Source organism: Melospiza melodia, chromosome 4 (genome assembly GCF_035770615.1).
Source record: "Melospiza melodia melodia isolate bMelMel2 chromosome 4, bMelMel2.pri, whole genome shotgun sequence".
Lineage (NCBI taxonomy): Eukaryota > Metazoa > Chordata > Aves > Passeriformes > Passerellidae > Melospiza > Melospiza melodia.
The window spans coordinates 1,811,209-1,835,973 of NC_086197.1; the positions used below are offsets into that span (position 1 = coordinate 1,811,209).

The following is a 24,765-nucleotide window of genomic DNA, read 5'->3' on the forward strand; positions in this document are numbered from 1 at the left end:
ACTTTAATCAGAAACTGAGATTTCTTTTTTTATTTATCACAGCCCATGTTGGGTGAGTTGAATCAGAAATTTAGATTTTTTTTTTTATTTAACACAACTCAAGTAGGGTGAGTTTAATCAAAAACTGAGATTTATTTTTTTTTTTATTTAGCACAGCCCAAATGAGGTGAAGTCAATCAGAAATTGAGAATTTTTTCTCTTTAGCACAGCACAAGTGGGGTGAATTTAATCAGATATTTAGATTTTTTTTTTATTTAGCACAGCCCAAGTCGGGTGAGATCAATCAGAAATTGAGATTTTTTTTTCTATTTATCAAAACCCAAATGGGGTGAGTTTAATCAGAAATTGAGATTTTTTTTTCTATTTATCACAACCCAAATGGGGTGAGTTTAATCAGAAATTGAGATTTTTTTTTCTATATATCACAACCCAAATGGGGTGAGTTTAATCAGAAATTGAGTTTTGTTTTTTTTTTTATTTAGCACAGACCAGTTAGGGTGAATTTAATCAGAAATTGAGATTTTTGTGGGGTGAGATCAATCAGAAATTGAGATTTTTTTCTTTTCTATTTATCACAACCCAAATGGGATGAGTTTAATCAAAAATTGAGGTTTTTTTTTTAAATTTAACACAGTCCATGTGGGGTGAGATTAATCAGAAATTGAGATTTATTTTTTATTTAGCATAGCTGAAGTGGGGTGAGGTTAATCAGGAATTGAGAATAATTTTTTCTATTTAGCACAGCCCAAATGGGGTGAGGTTAATCAGAAATTGAGATTATTTAAAAAAATTATTTAGCGCAGCCCAAGAGAGGTGAGGTCAATCAGAAATTATTTAATCCTGATTTAATTCTTGATTTCGTTCTTAATTCAGATTTAATTCTTGATTTAATTCTGATTTAATTCTTAATTTAACTCTTGATTTATTTCTGGATTTAACTCTTAATTCAATTATTGATTTAATTCTTGATTTAACTCTCGATTTAATGGGTGTTTAAATAATTATTTGATTCTGATATAATTCTGGTTTAACTCTTGATTTAAAGAATAGGAATTAAATTGGATTAAATTGGAATAAATTGGAATGAAATTGGAATTAAATTGGATTAAATTGGACTAAATTTGGATTAAATTGGAATAAATTGGATTAAATTGGAAATAAACTGGAAATAAATTGGATTTAATTGGAATTAAATTGGAATTAAATTGGGATTAAATTGGATTAAATTGGATTTAAATTGGATTTAAAGTGGAATTAAATTAGAATTAAATTGAATTGAATTGGAATTAAATTGGGATTAAATTGGAATAAATTGGATTAAATTGGAATTAAATGAAATTTCCCAGGTTACCTGTGGGACAGAAGCACCTGCCGAGCTGCAGAGAAACGTCTGTGCAGAGAAGCTTCTTCCTGGGGAAAAAAGAAATAAAAAATTATAATTTTAATCCATAATTTTTAATTATTTCTGCTGATTTTAATGATTTGGATCCTCCTTTTTCCTGAGGGTTTAAATTTAAATATCCTGGGGAAACAGCAGGATGAATGAGGTGGATAAATAATAAATTAAATTAAATAAATTTATTGATCAAATGAAATCACTCAATAAACAGAAATTAAATACATAGAAATAAAATATTCATGTAAATAGAAATAAAAGAAATATATATTTATAAATAAATAGAAATAAAATAATTTAAATATATATATATATTTCATAATATTAATAATTTCATCTTGCTTTGGTATCAGCTGATACCACTGATATAAATTATAAATTATCACTTATCAATAAATGTCAATTTAATGGGCTGAGACACAGGAAATTACCCTGCTCAACAAATAGAAATAAAAAGTCACAGAAATAGAAATAAAAATAAAGAGAAATTAAATAAATAAAAATTAAATGGTCACATAAATATAAATAAAAATAAATAAAATAAATAGAAATAAAACAGCCACATAAATATAAATAAATATATATTTATAAATATATAAATATAAATATAAATATATAAATATAAATATAAATATATATATATAATTATATTAAAAATACCATCCTGCTTTGGTATCAGCTGATACCTCTGATATCAATTATCAATTTATCAATTAATGTCAGTTTAATGGGCTGAGACAGAGCAAATTAAACTGCTCAATAAATATGAATAAAATAAATATAAATAAAAGATTCACATTAATATAAATAAAATAGCCACACAAATAGAAATGAAATAAATATTTATTTATAAATAAATATTAATTAAAAAATTTATATATATATATATATAAATATATTAAAAATTCCATCCTTCTTTGGTAGCAGCTGATAACTCTGATATCAATTATCAATTAAACAATTAATATCTCTGTGCTCCTCACCACAGAGCCCGGCGTTGCCGTCAGCATGTCCAGGAGGCCCCGGGGGTAGTTGTGGGTGGAGATGTGCAGGAGGTCCCCGTAGGACGGAGCCGCCCTTTCCTCCGGGATCAGCTGGGTCCTGGAACCTGGGTGGGAAGGACAACCCTCAATGGAAATGTTCTGAAATAAACATGGAGGAACCTGGGGGGGAAGGACAATCCTCAATGGAAACGTTCAGGGAGGAACCTGGGTGGGAAGGACAATCCTCATGAAAACATTCTTAAATAAACAGGGAGGAACCTGGGTGGGAAGGACAACCCTCAGTGGAAACGTTCAGGGAGGAACCTGGGTGGGAAGGACAATCCTCAATGGAAACGTTCTCCAGACAAACAGGGAGGAACCTGGGTGGGAAGGACAATCCTCAATGGAAACGTTCTGAACGTAAACAGGGAGGAACCTGGGTGGGAAGGACAACCCTCATTGGAAACATTCAGGGAGGAACCTGGGTGGGAAGGACAATCCTCAATGGAAACGTTCAGGGAGGAACCTGGGTGGGAAGGACAATCCTCAATGGAAACGTTCTCCAGACAAACAGGGAGGAACCTGGGTGGGAAGGACAACCCTCACTGGAAACATTCAGGGAGGAACCTGGGGGGGAAGGACAATCCTCATTGGAAACGTTCAGGGAGGAACCTGGGGGGGAAGGACAATCCTCAATGGAAACATTCTTAAATAAACATGGAGGAACCTGGGCGGGAAGGACAATCCTCAATGGAAACGTTCTGAACACCAACAGGGAGGAACCTGGGTGGGAAGGACAATCCCCAAGGAAAACGTTCTCCACACCAAGGGGGAGGGACGTGGGTGGGAAGGACAATCCTCAATGGAAACGTTCTCCACACCAACAGGGAGGAACCTGGGTGGGAAGGACAATCCTCATGAAAACATTCTTAAATAAACAGGGAGGAACCTGGGTGGAAGGACAATCCTCAATGGAAACGTTCTGAACACCAACAGGGAGGAACCTGGGTGGGAAGGACAATCCTCAATGGAAACGTTCTCCAGACAAACAGGGAGGAACCTGGGTGGGAAGGACAATCCTCAATGGAAACGTTCTGAACATAAACAGGGAGCAACCTGGGGGGGAAGGACAATCCTCAATGGAAACGTTCAGGGAGGAACCTGGGGGGAAGGACAATCCTCAATGGAAACGTTCTGAAATAAACAGGGAGGAACCTGGGTGGGAAGGACAATCCTCAATGGAAACGTTCTCCAGACAAACAGGGAGGAACCTGGGTGGGAAGGACAACCCTCAATGGAAACGTTCTGAAATAAACAGGGAGGAACCTGGGTGGGAAGGACAATCCTCAATGGAAATGTTCTGAAATAAACATGGAGGAACCTGGGCGGGAAGGACAATCCTCAATGGAAACGTTCTGAACATAAACCTGGGTGGGAAGGACAATCCCCAAGGAAAACATTCTCCACACCAAGGGGGAGGGACGTGGGTGGGAAGGACAATCCTCAATGGAAACGTTCTCTACACCAACAGGGAGGGACGTGGGTGGGAAGGACAATCCTCAATGGAAACGTTCTGGGAGGAACCTGGGTGGGAAGGACAATCCTCAATGGAAACGTTCTGAACACCATCAGGGAGGAACCTGGGTGGGAAGGACAACCCTCAATGAAAACCTTCTGAACATAAACAGGGAGGAACCTGGGGGGGAAGGACAATCCTCAATGGAAATGTTCTGAACGTAAACAGGGAGGAACCTGGGTGGGAAGGACAATCCTCCATGGAAACGTTCTCCAGACAAACAGGGAGGGACCTGGGTGGGAAGGACAATCCTCATGAAAACATTCTTAAATAAACAGGGAGGAACCTGGGTGGGAAGGACAACCCTCAATGGAAATGTTCTGAAATAAACATGGAGGAACCTGGGCGGGAAGGACAATCCTCAATGGAAACGTTCTCCACACCAACAGGGAGGAACCTGGGTGGGAAGGACAATCCTCAATGGAAACGTTCTGGGAGGAATCTGGGTGGGAAGGACAACCCTCAGTGAAAATGTTCTCCCTGGATATTTTTTTTACTGTACACCAGCAAAAGATCTTGCCCAGAAGTTCATTAATTAAAAAAAAAATTATAAACCTCTCATAATCTCCCACAAGCAATCTTCTCACTAAAAACCTCCCTTTTAAAGACAACCTTGGGGCAAGGTTTGGAAAATAAATCATTTCCCACAATTTAAAGAGGATCTCTTTAAATTTGTTTAAACCCCTATAAATGGGGTTTTAAGTGAATTTAATGGTGCGTAGTAAATTTAAAAGTTACTTTATGAGCAGCAGAATTGCCAAAATCTTGCATTGTTAATGAAGTTTCTGTAGTGACAAGAAAGAGCTGCTGAGGGATAAAAAGTCCTTTAAAGGAGATTCAGATACTTAAATCTATCTCCAAAAATACCAGGATTATATAAAAGTCTTTTCCTTTTAATCCTTGGGCTTTTTCTCTTCTTTTCCAACAATCTCTCCAGGGTTTGTTGCCTTCGAGACAAAACATCCCCAGAGTTTTTAACGCAAGCAAATACAATATTAGAGCAAATAAGGCAAGGAAATCACATTTTTCATTCCAGATGAGCGTGGAAGTTCTGGAAATTAAAACAAAATCTACTTAATTTAAAGCTAAATAAGATTTTTCAGCCGAGCCCTCGCTGCCGCAGCAGCTCTGAGAAGCCACAATGTGTACAGAAGCTTTTCCTGTGTCCGCTGGGAAATTAATATTATTCATTTTTCTAGGATCTAAAATGACAGGAAATGATGAGCTGATGAATATTGCACTGTCCTTTATTAAAAATTTCAGATATTTTGCCCTTTTTCCAGCTGCTTTTATTTGCATGTATCTATATGTGGCTATTGGCTCTGTGCTCCCGAGGGAGCCGATCCTGTTCCGATGGATCCAAAATGGAACCAACCCCAAACCTCTGGGAATTCCTGGGTTAGAGGGGAAAAATCCTAAAAATGACCTTTGAAATTAATATTGCACACTCCCTTTTTGTTATTTATTTTTGTTTTATTCCAGTAAAGTTCTTCTCCCTCTCTTTTCCTCCCGGAGCCAATTCTGTGGCTGCAGGATCAAGGAATTGATCTGCCTGAAAGTTTGGGGTTTTTGGGGGGTTTTGGGGTTTGTTTTTTTTTTTAATTTCAATTTCAATTCAAGGAATTTCAATAATTGAATTGATGCAATCAATTTAGGAATTTGGTTTTGGTTTGTTTTTGCTGTGTTCATTTAGGAATTTACATAATTTAAGAAAATAAATAGATTTAATACATTTAGGAATGTGTTTTTGCTGTGCTAATTTAGGAATTTCCTTAATTTAATAAACGTAATAAATGTAACAAATTTAGGAATTTGTTGTTGCTTATTTTTGCTGTGCTAATTTAGGAATTCACATGATTTAATAAGTTAAATAAATGTAGGAATTTGTTTTTGGTTTGATCTTGCTGTGCTAATTTAGAAATTCCCATAATTTAATAAATTTAGTAAATTTCTTTTTGGTTTGATTTTGCTGTGTTGATTTAGGAATTTCCATAATTGAATAAAGTTAGGAATTTAAGTTTTGTTCGTTTTTGCTGTGTTAGTTTAAGAATTTCCATAATTTAATTTATTTAATAAATTTAGGAATTTGGTCTTGCTTTGGTTTTGCTGTGTTAATTTAGGAATTTTCATGATTTAATAAATTAAATAAATGTAGGAATTTGGTTTTGTTTGTTTTTGCTGTGTTATTTTAGGAATTTCCATGATTTAAAAAATTTAGGAATTTGTTTTTGGTTTGGTTTTGCTGTGTTGATTTAGGAATTTCCATAATTTAATACATTTAACAAATTTAGGATTTTCTTTTTGGTTTGTTTTTGCTGTGTTATTTTAACAATTTCCATAATTGAACAAATTTACGTATTTGTTTTCAGTTTGTTTTTGCTGTGTTACTTTAGGAATTTCCATAATTTAATAAATTTAATAAATTTATTTTTGGTTTGGTTTTGCTGTGTTGATTTAGGAATTCCCATAATTGAATAAATTTAGGATTTTTTTTCTGCTTTGTTTTTGCTGTGTTACTTTAGGAATCTACATAATTTAACAAATTTAGGAATTTCCTTTTAGTTTGTTTTTGCTGTGTTAATTTAAGAATTTACAGAATTTAATAAATTTAAGAATTTGGTCTTGGTTTGTTCTTGCTATGTTACTTTAGGAATTTCCATGATTTAAAAAATTTAGGAATTTGTTTCTGGTTTGGTTTTGCTGTGTTGCTTTAGGAATTTCCATAATTTAATACATTTAATAAATTTGTTTTTGGTTTGGTTTTGGTATGTTGATTTAGGAATTCCCATAATTTAATAAATTTAGGAGTTTGTTTCTGCTTTGTTTTTGCTGTGTTAATTTAGAAATTTACATAATTTATTAAATTTAATAATTTGGGTTTTGGTTTGTTTTTGCTGTGTTAATTTAGGAATTTCCATAATTTAATACATTTAGGAATTTGGGTTTTGTTCGTTTTTGCTGTGCTAATTTAGGAGTTTCCATAATTTAATAATTTTAGGAATTTGGTTTTTGTTTGGTTTTGCTGTGTTTCTTTAGGAATTTAGAGAATTGAATAAATTTAATAAATGTAGGAATTTGGTTTCTGTTTGTTTGTGCTATGTCGATTTAGGAATTTCCGTAATTTAATACATTTAATAAATTAGTTTTTAGTTTGGTTTTGGTGTGTTGATTTAGGAATTCCCATAACTGAATAAATTTAGGAAATTGTTTTTGGTTTGGTTATGCTGTGTTAATTTAAGAATTTACATAATTAAAGAAATTTAGGAATTTGGTTTTGCTTTGTTTTTGCTGTGTTAATTTAGGGATTTCCATAATTGAATTTATTTAATGCATTTAGGAATTTGGTTTTGGTTCGTTTTTGCTGTGTTAATTCAGGAATTTACAGAATTTAATAAACGTAAGAATTTGGTTTTTGTTTGGTTTTGCTGTGTTAATTTAGGAATTTACAGAATTTAATAAACTTAAGAATTTGGTTTTTGTTTGGTTTTGCTGTGTTAATTTAGGAATTTCCATAACTAAATTTATTTAATAAATAAATTCAGTTATGGAAATTTAGTTTGTTTTTGCTGTGTTAATTTAGGAATTTCAATCCATTACCAATAAACAGGAAATCTATCAATTACCAATAACCAGGAAATCAATCAATTACCAATAACCAGGAAATCAATCAATTACCAATAAACAGGAAATCGATCAATTACCAATAACCAGGAAATCAATCAATTACCAATAAACAGGAAATAATCCATTACCAATAACCAGGAAATCGATCAATTACCAATAACCAGGAAGTCAATCCATTACCAATAACCAGGAAATCAATCAATTACCAATAACCAGGAAATCTATCAATTACCAATAACCAGGAAATCAATCAATTACCAATAAACAGGAAATAATCAATTACCAATAACCAGGAAATCAATCAATTACCAATAACCAGGAAATAATCCATTACCAATAACCAGGAAATCAATCAATTACCAATAAACAGGAAATAAATGAATTCCCAATAACCAGGAAATAAATCAATTACCAATAACCAGGAAATCTATCAATTACCAATAACCAGGAAATCTATCAATTACCAATAAACAGGAAATCTATCAATTACCAATAACCAGGAAATCAATCAATTACCAATAACCAGGAAATCTATCAATTACCAATAACCAGGAAATAATCAATTACCAATAACCAGGAAATAATCCATTACCAATAACCAGGAAATAATCCATTACCAATAACCAGGAAATAATCAATTACCAATAACCAGGAAATAATCCATTACCAATAACCAGGAATGTGCTGCTGATGAAACTTTACCTGTCCTGCCCCTGAAGCCCTCGAAGTTCTCCAGAACGTCTGGAGGCTCCATGCCCAGGTAGACCTTGACAATCAGCGCCAGGTCTGTGAGCGCCTCCTCCAGCTCATCTGCAGACAGGGAAATTTCACGGCACGGAGAAAAGAACCAGAACAAAAATCAACTTTTCATCAGCGCAAAGACACAAATCACGCAAAATTTGACACACAGAAATATGTTTTTAGCTTAGCCAGGAAATACAGAAATATCGTTTGGCACAGAAATGCATTTTTAATGTCTCTTGGGGGAGAAAAACCTTCATCTTCACAATCAGGACATTCAAAAAAAGCTGAAATTCAGGCTCTGATAAATATTTTCCTGTTAGCCCAAAATCAGCGTTAATGAGCCCAAAATCAGCAATAATGAGTGCACTGAGAGCCCAAAACCAGAGTTAATGAGAGCCCAAAATCAGTGTTAATGAGGGCACTGGGAGTCCAAAATCAGCATTAATGAGGGCATTGAGAAGTTAATGAGAGAGCCCCAAATCAGCATTAATGAGAGAGCCCAAAATCAGCATTAATGAGGGCAATGAGAGCTCAAAATCAGCATTAAAGAGAGCCCAAAATCAGCATTAATGAGAGCCCAAAATCAGCGTTAATGACCCCAAAATTAGCAATAATGAGTGCACTGAGAGCCCAAAACCAGAGTTAATGAGAGCCCAAAATCAGTGTTAATAAGAGCCTGAACTAAGCGTTAATGAGAGCATTGAGAGGTTAATGAGAGAGCCCAAAATCAGCATTAATGAGGGCAATGAGAGCCCAAAATCAGTGTTAATGAGAGAGACCAAAATTAGTGTTAATGAGAGAGACCAAAATCAGCATTAATGAGAGAGCCCAAAATCAATGTTAATGAGGGCACTGGGAGTCCAAAATCAGCATTAATGAGGGCACTGAGAAGCTAATGAGAGAGCCCAAAATCAGCATTAATGAGAGCCCAAAATCAGCGTTAATGAGCCCAAAATTAGCAATAATAAGTGCACTGAGAGCCCAAAATCAGAGTTAATGAGAGCCCAAAATCAGTGTTGATGAGAGCCTGAACTAAGCGTTAATGAGAGCATTGAGAGGTTAATGAGAGTGCCCAAAATCAGCATTAATGAGAGAGTCCAAAATCAGCATTAATGAGGGCACTGGGAGAAGTTAATGAGAGAGCCCCAAATCAGCATTAATGAGAGAGCCCAAAATCAATGTTAATGAGGGCAATGAGAGCTCAAAATCAGCATTAATGAGAGCTCAAAATCAGCGTTAATGAGCCCAAAGTTAGTAATAATGAGTGCACTGAGAGCCCAAAATCAGAGTTAATGAGAGCCCAAAATCAGTGTTAATAAGAGCCTGAACTAAGCGTTAATGAGAGCATTGAGAGGTTAATGAGAGAGCGCAAAATCAGCATTAATGAGGGCAGTGAGAGCCCAAAATCAGTGTTAATGAGAGAGACCAAAATTAGTGTTAATGAGAGAGACCAAAATCAGCATTAATGAGAGAGCCCAAAATCAATGTTAATGAGGGCACTGGGAGTCCAAAATCAGCATTAATGAGGGCATTGAGAAGTTAATGAGAGAGCCCAAAATCAGCATTAATGAGAGAGCCCAAAATCAGCATTAATGAGGGCAATGAGAGCCCAAAATCAGTGTTAATGAGAGAGCCCAAAATCAGTGTTAATGAGGGCACTGGGAGTCAAAAATCAGCATTAATGAGGGCATTGAGAAGTTAATCAAACTTCTCAATTTCAATTGAGAGCTCAAAATCAGCATTAATGAGGGCAATGAGAGCCCAAAATCAGCATTAAAGAGAGAGCCCAAAATCAATGTTAATGAGGGCAATGAGAGCTCAAAATCAGCATTAATGAGAGCTCAAAATCAGCGTTAATGAGCCCAAAATTAGTAATAATGAGTGCACTGAGAGCCCAAAATCAGCGTTAATGAGGGCAATGAGAGGTTAATGAGACAGCCCCAGATCAGCATTAATGAGAGCATTGAGAGGTTAATGAGAGAGCCCAAAATCAGCATTAATGAGGGCAATGAGAGCCCAAAATCAGCGTTAATGAGAGCACTGAGAGCCGAAAATCACAAAATGAAACCCAAAACCAAAAAACTAAACCAAAATTAAAATTCCACATTGCATAAAAAAAAAAAAATACATATCACATTCAAATGAAACTCCCTGATAACTCCCAATTCCCCCGGAGGCAATCAACCAGCAATGAACCGACCCGTGTTGATGATGGCGTCGTAGAAGCCGGGGCTGTCCTGGCACTCCTGCAGGTACAGGTCCACCCTGGCCACGGCCTCGTCCATCTCGGGCCGCGTGAAGAGCCCCGTCCTCCTCAGGTGCTCCCCGTACTTCTCCTTGTCCTTGGGCACCAGCAGGACGCACCTGGGCCTGAAGTGCGTGCGCTTCAAGCTGCGGACGCCCTGCGCGCGGAGCAGAGGGGGAAAAAATAAAAATTGGGGTTTGACTGGAAACTGGTGAATTTGGAGCTCAGTTTTTCCTCTTGAAAGTACAGCAGAAAAAAAAAAAACAGTGTTTTTTTTTTGCTTGAAACCGAGTGTTTGTGAAATTTGGAGTTTTTTCTCCTTGAAATTAAAGCAGAGAAAACAGTGGTTTCATTGTTGAAATGGAGTGTTCGTTAAATTTGGAGCTGAGTATTTTTCTCCTTGAAAATAAAGCAGAAAAAACAATGGTTTGTTTTTTTCTTGAAAAAGAAAAGGTTTGTTGAACAAGGAGCTTAGGTTTATTCTCCTTGAAAATAAAGCAGAGAAAACAGTGGGTTTGTTATTGAAACTGAGTGTTTGTCCAATTTGGAGCTAAGTTTTTTTTCTCTTGAAAACAAAGCAGAAAAAAAAACAGTGTTTTTTTTTTTCTTGAAACCGAGTGTTTTTGAAATTTGAAGTTGGGTTTTTTCTCCTTGAAAATACAGCAGAGAAACACAGGAGTTTATTCCTGAAACTGAGTGTTTGTGAAATTTGGAGATCAGTTTTTTCTCCTTGAAAATAAAGCAGAGAAAACACATTTCTTTTCTTGAAACTAGGCATTTGTTGAAGTTGGAACTGAGGTATTCCACCTTGAAAATAAAGCGGAAAAAAAACCTGTGTTTTTTTTTTTTTTCTTGAAACTGAGTGTTTGTGAAATTTGGAGTTGGGTTTTTTCTCCTTGAAAATAAAGCAAAGAAAACACATTTTTTTTCTTGAAACTAGGCATTTGTTGAAGTTGGAAGTGGAGTTTTTTCTCTTGAAAGTACAGCAGAAAAAAACCAGTGGATTTTTGCTTGAAACCGAGTGTTTGTGAAATTTGGAGTTGGGTTCTTTCTCCCTGAAAACACAGCACAGAAACACAGGGGTTTATTCTTGAAACTGAGTGGTTTTGAAATTTGGAGTTGGGTTTTTTCTCCTTAAAAATAAAGCAGAGAAACACAGCGGTTTATTCTTGAAACTGAGTGTTTGTAAAATTTGGAGTTGGGTTTTTTCTCCTTGAAAATAAAACAGAAAACAGGGTTTTTTTTTCTTGAAGCTGAGCATTTGTTGAAGTTGGAACTGAGGTTTTCCACCTTGAAAATACAGCAGAAAAAAAACCTGTGTTTTTTTTTTCTTGAAACTGAGTGTTTGTAAAATTTGGAGCTCAGTTTTTTCTCCTTGAAAATAAAGCAGAGAAAACACATTTTTTTTCTTGAAACTAGTCATTTATTGAAGTTGGAAATGGAGTTTTCCACCTTGAAAATAAAGCGGAAAAAAAAAACCTGTGTTTTTTTTTGCTTGAAACCGAGTGTTTGTAAAATTTGGAGTTGGGTTTTTTTCTCCTTGAAAATACAGCAGAGAAACACAGGGGTTTATTCTTGAAAATGAATGTTTGTAAAATTTGGAGCTCAGTTTTTTCTCCTTGAAAATAAAGCAGAGAAAACACAATTTTTTTCTTGAAACTAGTCATTTGTTGAAGTTGGAAGTGGTGTTTTTCACCTTGAAAATTAAGCACAAAAAGAACGGTGTTTTTTTCCTTGAAATTGAGTGTCTGTGCAATTTGGAATTGAGTTTTTCCTCCTTAAAAATAAAGCAGAGGAACACAGGGGTTTATTCTTGAAATGGAGCGTTTGTGGAATTTGGAGCTCAGTTTTTCTCACTTGAAAATAAAGCAGAGAAACACAGGGGTTTATCATTGAAATTGAGTGTTCGTCAAATTTGAAGCTGAGCTTTTTCTCCTTGAAAATAAAGCACAGAAAACAGCGGCTCCATTTTCAAACCAACACAAAGGTGAATGTGCTGCTGATGCTGAAAAAACAGACCAGAAACTGAAAAATTAAGAAAATGACCAGCAAAGTGATCTTCCTGACTAAACCAAGGCTGGAAAATCTCTCTGAAATCATTCCCCCAACGTCCCCAAGTGCCACATCCTCCTGTTGAACAACTCCAAGGATGGAAACTCCACCAATGCCTGTCCCAATTCTTTATTTTCCTTTCCAGGAAGGAATTTTCCCCAATATCCCACCTGATACCGCGGATATTCCATTCCCTGTGTCCCATGAGGAGTTTGTCCCACCAGGAGCTCTGAAATCATTCCCCCAACGTCCCCAAGTGCCACATCCTCCTGTTGAACAACTCCACCATGCCTGTCCCAATTCTTTATTTTCCTTTCCAGGAAGGAATTTCCCCCAATATCCCACCCGATACCGCGGATATTCCGTTCCCTGTGTCCTGTCCCCAATCCCATGAGGAGTTTGTCCCCCCAGGAGCTCTCACCTCGATTTCCATGTGCACACACGTGGCCAGCCCCTCCCTGGCGATGGACTCCAGCGTGCCCCGTGCCAGCCCGTAGCTGTGCCCGCTGTATTTGTAGGTGGCCAGGAATCTGCCCTGGAATTCGGAGCGAGGAAAACGGCAAAGGAACGTCCCAAAGGGAACGAGGTCATCAAAGAAATGAATGGCGTTGGGCTGCCCTGATTTGTCTCACTGCAAAGGTTCTTCCTGTTTGAAGCGGTGTTAATGAGGGTAATGAGAGCCCAAAATTGGCATTAATGAGCCCAAAGTCAGCGTAATGAGGGCAATGAGAGCCCAAAATTGGCATTAATGAGCCCAAAATCAGCATTCATGAGGGCAATGAGAGCCCAAAATTGGCATTAATGAGCCCAAAATCAGTGTTAATGAGCCCAAAATCAGCATTCATGAGGGCAATGAGAGGGCCAAAAATCAGCATTATTGAGCCCAAAATCAGCATTCATGAGGGCAATGAGAGGTTAATGAGAGAGCCCCAAATCAGCGTTAATGAGAGCCCAAAATCAGCGTTAATGAGAGCCCAAAATCACCGTTAATGAGGGCACTGAGAGCCCAAAATCAGCGTTAATGAGAGAACCCAAAATCAGCATTAATGAGGGCAATGAGAGGTTAATGAGAGAGCCCAAATCAGTGTTAATGAGCCCAAAATCAGCATTCATGAGGGCAATGAGAGGTTAATGAGATAGCCCAAAATCTGCGTTATTGAGAGCCCAAAATTAGTGTTAATGAGCCCAAAATCAGGATTAATGAGGGCACTGAGAGCCCAAAATCAGCGTTAATGAGAGAACCCAAATTCAGCATTAATGAGGGCAATGAGAGGTTAATGAGAGCCCAAAATCAATGTTAATGAGCCCAAAATCAGCATTCATGAGGGCAATGAGAACCCAAAATTGACGTTAATGAGCCCAAAATCAGCATTCATGAGAGCAATGAGAGCCCAAAATTGGCATTAATGAGCCCAAAATCAGTGTTAATGAGCCGAAAATCAGCATTCAGGAGGGCAATGAGAGGGCCAAAAATCAGCATTATTGAGCCCAAAATCAGCATTCATGAGGGCAATGAGAGGTTAATGAGAGAGCCCCAAATCAGTGTTAATGAGAGCCCAAAATCAGGATTAATGAGGGCACTGAGGGCCCAAAATCAGCGTTAATGAGAGAACTAAAAATCAGCATTAATGAGGGCAATGAGAGGTTAATGAGAGCCCAAAATCAATGTTAATGAGCCCAAAATCAGCATTCATGAGGGCAATGAGAGCCCAAAATTGGCATTAATGAGCCCAAAATCAGAGTTAATGAAGGCAATGAGAGCCCCAAGTCAGCATTAATGAGGGCACTGAGAGCCCAAAATCAGAGTTAATGAGGGCAAAGAGAGCCCAAAATGATCTTTAATGAGCCTCAAATCAGCTTCAATGAGACAGACCAAAATCAACATTAATGAGGGCACTGAGAGCCCAAAATTAGCGTTAATGAGCCCAAAATCAGCATTAATGAGGGCACTGGGAGCCCAAAATTAGCGTTAATGAGCCCAAAATCAGCATTAATGAGAGAGCCCAAAATCAGCATTAATGAGGGCGCTGAGAGCCCAAAATCAGCGTTAATGAGAGTCCAAAATCAGCATTAATAAGGGCATAAAAAATAATATATAAAATATATAAAAATAAATAATATATATATGTATTTATATAAAATATATAAATATATATAAAGATATTAAAATAAATCAGGCTTGGGCAGAGAGTTGAGTTCACTGTGGGAGCAGCAAAAAGCCCCAAGGCAGGAGTCAGGTACTCACTGCTTTCACCATTTTGTCAAATTCTTCTTGAGAAATGAAATGATAATCCAGCCTGTTTTCTTCCCCGAAATAAGCTTTCCTGGTGGTGTGGCAGGGCCTGGCAGATAATATAAAAATATTTATTATAATATATATTATATTCTCATATATAAAAATATACAAATATTTTCTTCCCTGGAATGAGCTTTCCTGGTGGTGTGGCAAGGCCTGGCAGATAACATAAAAATATATATCATATCATATCATATCATATCATATCATATCATATCATATCATATCATATCATATCATATCTTACATTATATTATATTACATTACATTATAATATAATATATAAAAATATGCAAATATTTTCTTCCCCAAAATAAACTTTCCTGGTGGTGTTGCAAGGCCTGGCAGATAATATAAAATATATATTATCATTTATATTATATTATATTATATTATATTATATTATATTATATTATATTATATTATATTATATTATATTATATTATATTGTTACATCACATTATGTCATAATATATCATAGTAATATACATTATAACATTATATATATGATATATTATATATATGATATATATGATATATTATATATCATAATATTTTATATATCATATATATTATAATATTATATCATATTATAATATATAAAATATACAAATAATTTATTCCCCAAAATAAGCTTTCCTGGTGCTGTGGCAGGGCCTGGCAGATAATATAAAAATATATATTACAATACATATATTATAATACTTATATATTATATTATATTATATTATATCATAATATATCATAATATATCATATCATATTATAATATATAAAAATATACAAATAATTTATTCCCCAAAACAAACTTTCGTGGGGGTGTTGCAAGGCCTGGCAGATAATAGAAAATATATATTATCATTTATATTATATTATATTAACTTACATTACATTATATAATATTCTCATATATAAAAATATGCAAATATTTTCTTCCCCAAAATAAGCTTTCCTGGTGCTGTGGCAGGGCCTGACAGATTTATGAGAAAATAAGGAATTAATTTGGTTTCAATCCTTGCAGCAGCTCTGGAACAGCAGTGGGGAGTGGGGGAAAGCAGAGAAAATAGAAATAATTTTCTTTTTAAGCAGCAAAGAAATACGAGAAATAGAAAGAGGTGCAAATCACAGCCCTCAGTGCTGGGTGTTTGAAAGATGAACCCATAAATAATACCAATAAATAAATACACAAAAAAAATGAAATTTCAAGTGGTGTTTTGGCTGTAAATCCCTGCCCAGCCCAGCACGGCCTGAGCTGGAGCTGTCACAGAGCCTGCGACTCACAAATTCTAAATCCATTTTTCCCAGTTCTGTCAGGCTTGGGATGATAAAAAGTCAAATCCTAAACGTGGAAAAGGAGCTGGGATGAACTGTGGGGTTAAAAAAGAGCTGAAAAATCCAATTTTTAAACAGGTGGTAATGGGGAGGGGGAAAACAATGCTGAAAGTGGGGAGGAAAGTGGGATAAAGGGAGGGAAGGTAAAAACTCAGCTACCTCAGCTTCACAGCAGGATAAAACACTAAAATCCCACCAAAAAACCCACAAAACCAGATAATTAATGCAGGTAACAATTAGAGATTGAGGTATTCAGTGAGTCCAGGCCTATTTGAAAATCAGATTTTTCTCCTAAATTCTGCTTTGGGAAAAAAGGCAGGGAAAGGAACTCCCTGTCATTCCATGAGGATAAACCTCAGCCACCAGGCCAAAACCCCAAAAAACCCCCCAAAAATCCCTAAAAAAACCCCAAAAAATCCCTAAAAAAACCCCAGTTAATTAATGCAGGTCACAATTTAATACTGAAGTATTTTGTGGTCTGGTTCTGTTTGAAAATCAGATTTTTTTTCCATTTTTCTGCTTTGCCATTAAAATGGGAGAAAAGGCAGGGAAAGGAATTCCCTGTCATCCCATGAGGGCAAAATTCAACCACCAGGCCAAAACACTAAAAACTCATTAAAAAATCCCCAAAAATCCCTAAAAATCCAGCCAACCTCCCCAGTTAATTAATGCAGGTCACAATTTAATACTGAAGTATTTTGTGGTCTGGTTCTGTTTGAAAATCAGATTTTTTTTTTTCCATTTTTCTGCTTTGCCATTAAAATGGGAGAAAAGGCTGGGAAAAGAATTTCCTGCCATCCCATGAGGATAAACCTCAGCTACCAGGATGAAACACTAAAATCCCACCAAAATCCCCTAAAAAAAGATAATTAATGCAGGTAACAATTAGAGATTGAGGTATTCAGTGAGTCCAGGCCTATTTGAAAATCAGATTTTTCTCCTAAATTCTGTGCTTTGGGAAAAAAGGCAGGGAAAGGAACTCCCTGTCATTCCATGAGGATAAACCTCAGCCACCAGGCCAAAACCCCAAAACCCCCCCCAAAATCCCTAAAAAAACCCAAAAAAATCCCTAAAAAATCCCCCAGTTAATTAATGCAGGTAACAATTTAATACTGAAGTATTTTGTGGGTCTGGTTCTGTTTGAAAATCAGATTTTTCTCCTTGGTTTAGTTTATTTCTGTTTTGGTTTGTTTTTTTCATTAGTTTGTTTCATTAGTTTAGATTTGTTTGTTTTATATTTGCTTTGTGATTTTCAATTTTTTGTTTTCGTTTAGTTTATTTCTGTTTTGATTTGTGATTTTCATTTGTTTCATTTTCTCTCTGCTGTTCACCTTCCAAATTAAGAATTTATACATCTTTTTTTAATTTATCTTACCTTTTTTTAAATTGATCATTTAAATATCTTTCCTCTCATCAACAATTCATCCAATCAAGCCTCCAGAAGCCCCAAAACCACATCAAAACTCTTTATTTTTACCTCATTTCCAAAAATCCCCACAAACCAAACCAGCACCAATTCCAACCTTGATCCTTTGGTGTTTTTATAACCTCAGGGACAGAACTCACCCAAATCTGAAGAAAGTTTTGAATTGTCTGCAGATTTTGAGGGCGAGTTGCCTCCTGTCCCCGGCCACAGGGCCCAGCAGCACCAGCAAGGTGATTTAATTTAATTTAATTTAATTTAATTTAATTTAATTTAATTTAATTTAATTTAATTTAATTTATCTTTTTTAATTTATCTTATCTTTTTAAAATTTATCTTACCTTTTTTTAAAATTGATCATTTAAATATCTTTCCTCTCATCAACAATTCATCCAATCAAGCCTCCAGAAGCCCCAAAACCACATCAAAACTCTTTATTTTTACCTCATTTCCAAAAATCGCCACAAACCAAACCAGCACCAATTCCAACCTTGATCCTTTGGTGTTTTTATAACCTCAGGGACAGAACTCACCCGAATCTGAAGAAAGTTTTGAATTGTCTGCAGATTTTGAGGGCGAGTTGCCTCCTGTCCCCGGCCACAGGGCCCAGCAGCACCAGCAAGGTGATTTAATTTAATTTAATTTAATTTAATTTAATTTAATTTAATTTAATTTAATTTAATTTATCTTATCTTTTTAAAATTTATCTTATCTTTTATTAATTTATCTTTTTTAAAATTGATCATTTAAATATCTTTCCTCTCATCAACAATTCATCCAATCAAGCCTCGAGAAGACCCAAAACCACATCAAAATCTTTTATTTTTACCTCATTTCCAAAAATCCCCACAAACCAAACCAGCACCAATTCCAACCTTGATCCTTTGGTGTTTTTACAACCTCAGGGACAGAACTCACCCAAATCTGAAGAAAGTTTTGAATTGTCTGCAGATTTTGAGGGCGAGTTGCCTCCTGCCCCCGGCCACAGGGCCCAGCAGCACCAGCAAGGGGTAGGGATCCTCAAAAGTGGGCAAAGTGCTGCAAAAAAGGAAATAATTCACATTAATTCACCAAAAAAAATCAAATTTCAGCAGCTTCTCAGAAAGCTTTGCAGGGATTTTATCACTCCTTCAACTCAGCTCAGATGGTTCATAAAAATTAAGGGGGGTCTAAATGTAAAAAGAGCATAAAAATCTGAAAAATAATCATGCTCTGAATGGGTTCCTCCTCAAGAGCCAGGTACCAAAAATCCTCCTGTCCTGGCCCAACAGACATAAAAATGAAATGAAATGAAATGAAATGAAATAAAATAAAATAAAAATAAAATAAAATTAAAATAAAATAAAATAAAAATAAAATAAAGTAAAATAAAATAAAATAAAATTAAAATAAAAAAAAAATAAAATAAAATAAAATAAAAATAAAATAAAATAAAGTAAAATAAAATAAAATAAAATAAAATAAAATAAAATAAAATAAAAATAAAATAGAAATAAAATAAAAATAAATAAAATAAAATAAAATAAAAATAAAAAATAAAATTATAATAAAATTATAATAAAATAAAATAAAATAAAATAAAATAAAATAAAATAAAATAAAATAAAATAAAAATAAAATAAAATAAAATTTCTGCTCCTCGCGTAGCCGTTGTCACTCTGGGCCACATTTTCAGATGTCACCCGCATCTCTAGGAGGGGAAAATACCCATAATATTCACTGGTGTGTTACCACATAATTACAGAAAAAAATCACCAATTAAGAGAGAAGAAAATAACAGGAAATTCAATGTTTTGTGCCTGCAGGACAGGAAAATAGAAAATCTTTCGGCTTTGTTTTCAGGTTTGATTTGCAATAATGAAGATATCGCTGACCCAGAATTAATTAAAACCTGATGGAGAAAAAGAGAGATGCAAATGAACTCCCCCAGTCTGGTTCCAAAAAGGATTTTCGGGTGGAAAGGGCAATAATCATTAGCAAAATTAGCAAAATTAATGACTCTGGGTGATTTCCAGCTGAGCACCAGCCAACATTGCAGGCACAATTGACAATTTTTGGGGCTGGGCTGATGTTTTTGTGTTTGTGTGCACAATTCCTTCTTTCCATCCATCCAAAATCCACTAAGCAAATATTTAAACACAACCCTGGAAAAAAAAATATAAAAAATAAATCTGTGACTTTAGGGATTTTTTATTTTAAGAAGGAAAATAAGGCAATTTTGTGGGTTTGTTTTAAGAAATCTCCATCCTTGCAAAAATAAAGAAATGGTAAAAATAAAGAAATTACGGCACAAAATGAAGAAATTATGTCACTACTGGGAAGGGTCCTGGTTGTTGTGGGTGATCCCAGAAAACAGAGTCACAATAAAAATACAAATTTCTGAGTTACTGAATCCTGGATTTTCCATCAGGTTACTCAGTAATTAATTAATTCAGCACAGTTACTCAATTAATTAATTAATTAAAATGGGGTGTGGGGCACAAAGGTTGATCTCAGTGCCTGCTGCAGCCAAAAAAAATTATATTTGAATACATATGTAATATATTAATAAAGTAAAATTAATAAAGTAAATTTAAATATTTAATAATAACAACAACAATAATAATAACTATAATAATAATAATGATAATAACAACATCAATAATACTAAGAATACCAAAAATAATATAGTGTATTCCATCAGATCATGTGCAGGAATTTTCCAATAATAATAATAATAATAATAATAATAATAATAATAATAATAATAATAATAATAATAATAATAATAATAATAATAATAATAATAATAATAAAGTGTATTCCATCAGATCATGTGGAAGAATTTTCCAATAATAATAATAATAATAATAATAATAATAATAATAATAATAATAATATAGTGTATTCCATCAGATCATGTGGAAGAATTTTCCAATAATAATAATAATAATAATAATAATAATAATAATAATAATAATAATAATAATAATAATAATAATAATAAACACATATATTTATAGTATATTCCACCACATCATGTGGAAGAATTTTCCAAGAACTCCTCAAATATCACAACACATCTGCAGAGCAGCAAAAATTCCATTTTTTTAGAAGAAAAATGAGACTGGGAGAAGTCACCTGGGAATGGTGAGGCTGCAGAAAGAGCATCCCCCTGCCTGTCCCTGCCATGATTGCCATGGAATCATCTCCTCCTTCCAATAAAACACTGAAATTTCCCCTTATGAACACGAAATGTGCCCCCAAACCCCCAAATAAAATCATTTTACCCCCACAGGATGCCAGCAGTGAGGAGAGAAGGAGCTGGCAGAAAGGGAAGGAGAAATTTTCCAGCTCTCTGCTGCCTCCAGGGATTTTCCCTTGGGGCAAGGGGAGGAATTTTGGATCTCTCATTTGTGCTGCCAATGCCCATCTGCTCCAAGAGCTTGAGGGAAGGGATGGGAGCGTGGACAATCTGTCTCAGACTTTCAGAGGTGAAGGAAAAGCTTCGTTCCATCATCAATTGGAACCAAATCAGCTTTGCCTCCTTTCCAGGCTGCCGACAGAATCCTGCAGGAGTTCTCCTCAGAAAAACGTCCCTCAGAAGGTGACAAAATCCTGATTTAGCTGAGGGAGGAGCAGCTGGGACAGGAACTCACCTGTTGAGGACGCTCTGGGGCTGCAGGGAGTGGTACAAAAGCTGAGTCCGGTGGTCCTCAGCGGCCACGACGTCGGGAGGAGGAGCCTCTTTATTCACAGCAGCCACCTGGGGCCAAAGTTCAGGGAGAGGGAAAAGGAGGGGGGGAGAGATGGAATCGTTAACGGGCGGGAAAGTCTGAGCTGATCATGGGAATGAGGATGGGGTTGGGTGGGGAAGGGTCAGGATTTGGCAAGGGCGTGGCTGGGAGGAGAAATGTGGGGATTGAAGGAAGGATGGATGGATGGATGGATGGATGGATGGATGGATGGATGATGGATGGATGGATGGATGATGGATGGATGATGGATGGATGATGGATGGATGATGGATGGATGATGGATGGATGGATGATGGATGGATGGATGGATGGATGGATGGATGGATGGATGATGGATGGATGGATGGATGATGGATGGATGGATGATGGATGGATGGATGATGGATGGATGGATGGATGGATGGATGGATGGATGGATGGATGGATGGATGATGGATGGATGGATGGATGGATGATGGATGGATGATGGATGGATGGATGGATGGATGGATGATGGATGGATGGATGATGGATGGATGATGGATGGATGGATGATGGATGATGGATGGATGCATGGATGGATGATGGATGGATGGATGGATGATGGATGGATGGATGGATGATGGATGGATGGATGGATGGATGATGGATGGATGGATGGATGGATGGATGGATGGATGATGGATGGATGATGGATGGATGGATGATGGATGATGGATGGATGGATGGATGATGGATGGATGGATGGACGATGGATGGATGATGGATGGATGATGGATGGATGGATGGATCATGGATGGATGGATGGATGGATGGATGGATGGATGATGGATGGATGATGGATGGATGGATGGATGGATGGATGGATGGATGGATGGATGGATCATGGATGGATGGATGGATGGATGGATGGATGGATGATGGATGGATGATGGATGGATGGATGGATGGATGGATGGATGGATGGATGGATGGATGGATGGATGGATGATGGATGGATGATGGATGATGGATGGATGATGGATGGATGGATGGATGGATGGATGAAGGATGGATGATGGATGGATGGATGGATGGATGATGGATGGATGGATGGATGATGGATGGATGGATGATGGATGGATGGATGGATGGATGGATGGATGGATGGATGATGGATGGATGGATGATGGATGGATGGATGGATGATGGATGGATGGATGGATGGATGGATGGATGGATGGATGGATGATGGATGATGGATGGATGATGGATGGATGGATGGATGGATGGATGGATGGATGATGGATGGATGGATGGATGATGGATGGATGGATGGATGATGGATGGATGGATGATGGATGGATGATGGATGGATGATGGATGGATGATGGATGGATGGATGATGGATGGATGGATGGATGGATGGATGGATGGATGGATGGATGATGGATGGATGGATGGATGGATGATGGATGGATGGATGATGGATGGATGATGGATGGATGGATGGATGGATGGATGATGGATGGATGGATGGATGGATGGATGGATGGATGGATGATGGATGATGGATGGATGATGGATGGATGGATGGATGGATGGATGGATGGATGATGGATGGATGGATGGATGGATGGATGGATGGATGGATGGATGGATGGATGGATGATGCAAAGGCAGGGTTTAATTATCCATTTATTTGCATCCTCTCAGCAGGGAAAGGTTCCCAACCCAAGCAGGATTTTGGGGATGAGGTTTGCTGCAACTGCAAGCCTGGATTTTCTATCATTTATTTAGGAAATTTCCAGAATGAAATGATCTTTGCTCACCTTTTCTTCCACTGTGACCTTTTTGAGATCCAGATCTGTGACTTGGAGCAGCATGAAAATCGCTGAGAGCCAATAACTGCCCTTTTCCTGAGGGAAAAATTTCCATTTTGTCAAAAAAGTACAAAATTTCCTCCAGCCTGTATTGAATTCCAATCAGGTAAAATTCAATTTGTGTTAATAAATTGCAAAATAAAAGGTTTTTTACCCTGATGGGTGTCAAGACACTGCCCAAACTGAGCCTTTACAACTGAGTTGTTCAAAAGTTTGAAAACAAAATATTCAAAAGGCCAAAATGGGGATTTAAAAATGGAAAGTGATTTGATCAGATTTTGCTTAGGAGAAGGAAAAGCCTCTCAGATTATGGAAGATCAGGAATAATCTATTTCAGGTATTTTTCCTGCTGATTTTATTGTGGGTCATGACAGATCAGCCTCATAAAAACCAATAAAAACATGGCAATTACAAGAAAAAATTAACAACTATTAATATTTTTCTTCTTTCTGGCATTGGGAATGAGTGTAAAATTCACATAAAATTTAGGAATCACAAGGGTTGGGATAGAATTCTCTTTGATCACTCAGGACAAATGTCCTGCCCACTTCTGGAGACAGAAACTGAGGCTAAAAGGATTCAAACCATCGGGTTTCTGTTCTCATTTTTGGCTCTTTCTTACCTGCAGAGGGTTTTTTAGGAGATTTAAATCCCTCAGGAGAGGCAGATCCTCAATCCATTTGAGCTCGCTCAGCTCAGCCACCTGAGCAGGGACAGAAACAGAGATCAGAACCCAGGAGAGCCAGGCAGGGAAAATGAACATTTTAATGCCTGCTCCTCAAATTTGGGCATAAAAAAACATAATTCTAAACCAGAAAAGGGGTTTACATGTTAACTGAGAGGCACTTCCAGACAAAAGGAGAGGACTTGGCTGTTAGCTGGAGCAGCAGGATAATCCACGCTGCAATTTCCAAGCACCTGCATTTTCCAGCTCTTTCAAATGTCAAGCCCTGACACTTTTGGCTTTTTATGTGCTGATGTGCTCGAGCGAGGCAATTCTGCAGGTAAATTCGTGCTCTGGCTGGGTAGTTTAAAGAAAAAAAAATAAAAAATCCTTCTAAGAGTTTCTTGTCACTGAAGTTCAAGTTCATCCTACACATCCAAGGAGAAAAATCCTGATCCTATTTTAAAGAAGGATAACAAGGACTTTGAAACCAAAATCCTGGTCCTTTTTAAACCAAAATTCTGGTCCTTTTTTAACCAAGGATAACAAAGGACTTTTTTAACCAAAATCCTGGTCCTTTTTTAATCAAAATCCTGGTCCTTTTTTAACCATGGATAACCAAGGACTTTGAAACCAAAATCCTGGTCCTTTTTAAACGAAAATCCTGGTCCTTTTTAAACCAAAACTTCTTTTTTAACCAAGGATAACCAAGGACTTTTTAAACCAAAATCCCGATTCTTTCTTAACCAAGGATAACCAGGGACTTTGAAACCAAAATCCTGGTCCTTTTTTAACCAAAGATTTTTAAGCCAAAATCCTGGTCCTTTTTAACCAAAAAATCCTTTTTTAACCA

General features: G+C 36.4%; 1 protein-coding gene across 1 annotated transcript in view; it reads right to left on the reverse strand.

The window, feature by feature from the left end:
* LRGUK (leucine rich repeats and guanylate kinase domain containing) overlaps window positions 1–24,765 on the reverse strand; it is a 42,125-nt gene that overhangs the window by 223 nt on the left and 17,137 nt on the right. The window contains exons 8-17 of the mRNA XM_063155773.1: window positions 23,871–23,951; window positions 23,198–23,284; window positions 21,309–21,415; window positions 18,589–18,708; window positions 14,866–14,962; window positions 13,042–13,155; window positions 10,524–10,725; window positions 8,282–8,389; window positions 2,380–2,504; window positions 1,352–1,410 (exon numbers count right to left, since the gene is read on the reverse strand). Coding sequence (XP_063011843.1) covers window positions 1,352–1,410; window positions 2,380–2,504; window positions 8,282–8,389; window positions 10,524–10,725; window positions 13,042–13,155; window positions 14,866–14,962; window positions 18,589–18,708; window positions 21,309–21,415; window positions 23,198–23,284; window positions 23,871–23,951 — 1,100 coding nt within the window. The remainder of the gene's footprint in view (window positions 1–1,351; window positions 1,411–2,379; window positions 2,505–8,281; window positions 8,390–10,523; window positions 10,726–13,041; window positions 13,156–14,865; window positions 14,963–18,588; window positions 18,709–21,308; window positions 21,416–23,197; window positions 23,285–23,870; window positions 23,952–24,765) is intronic.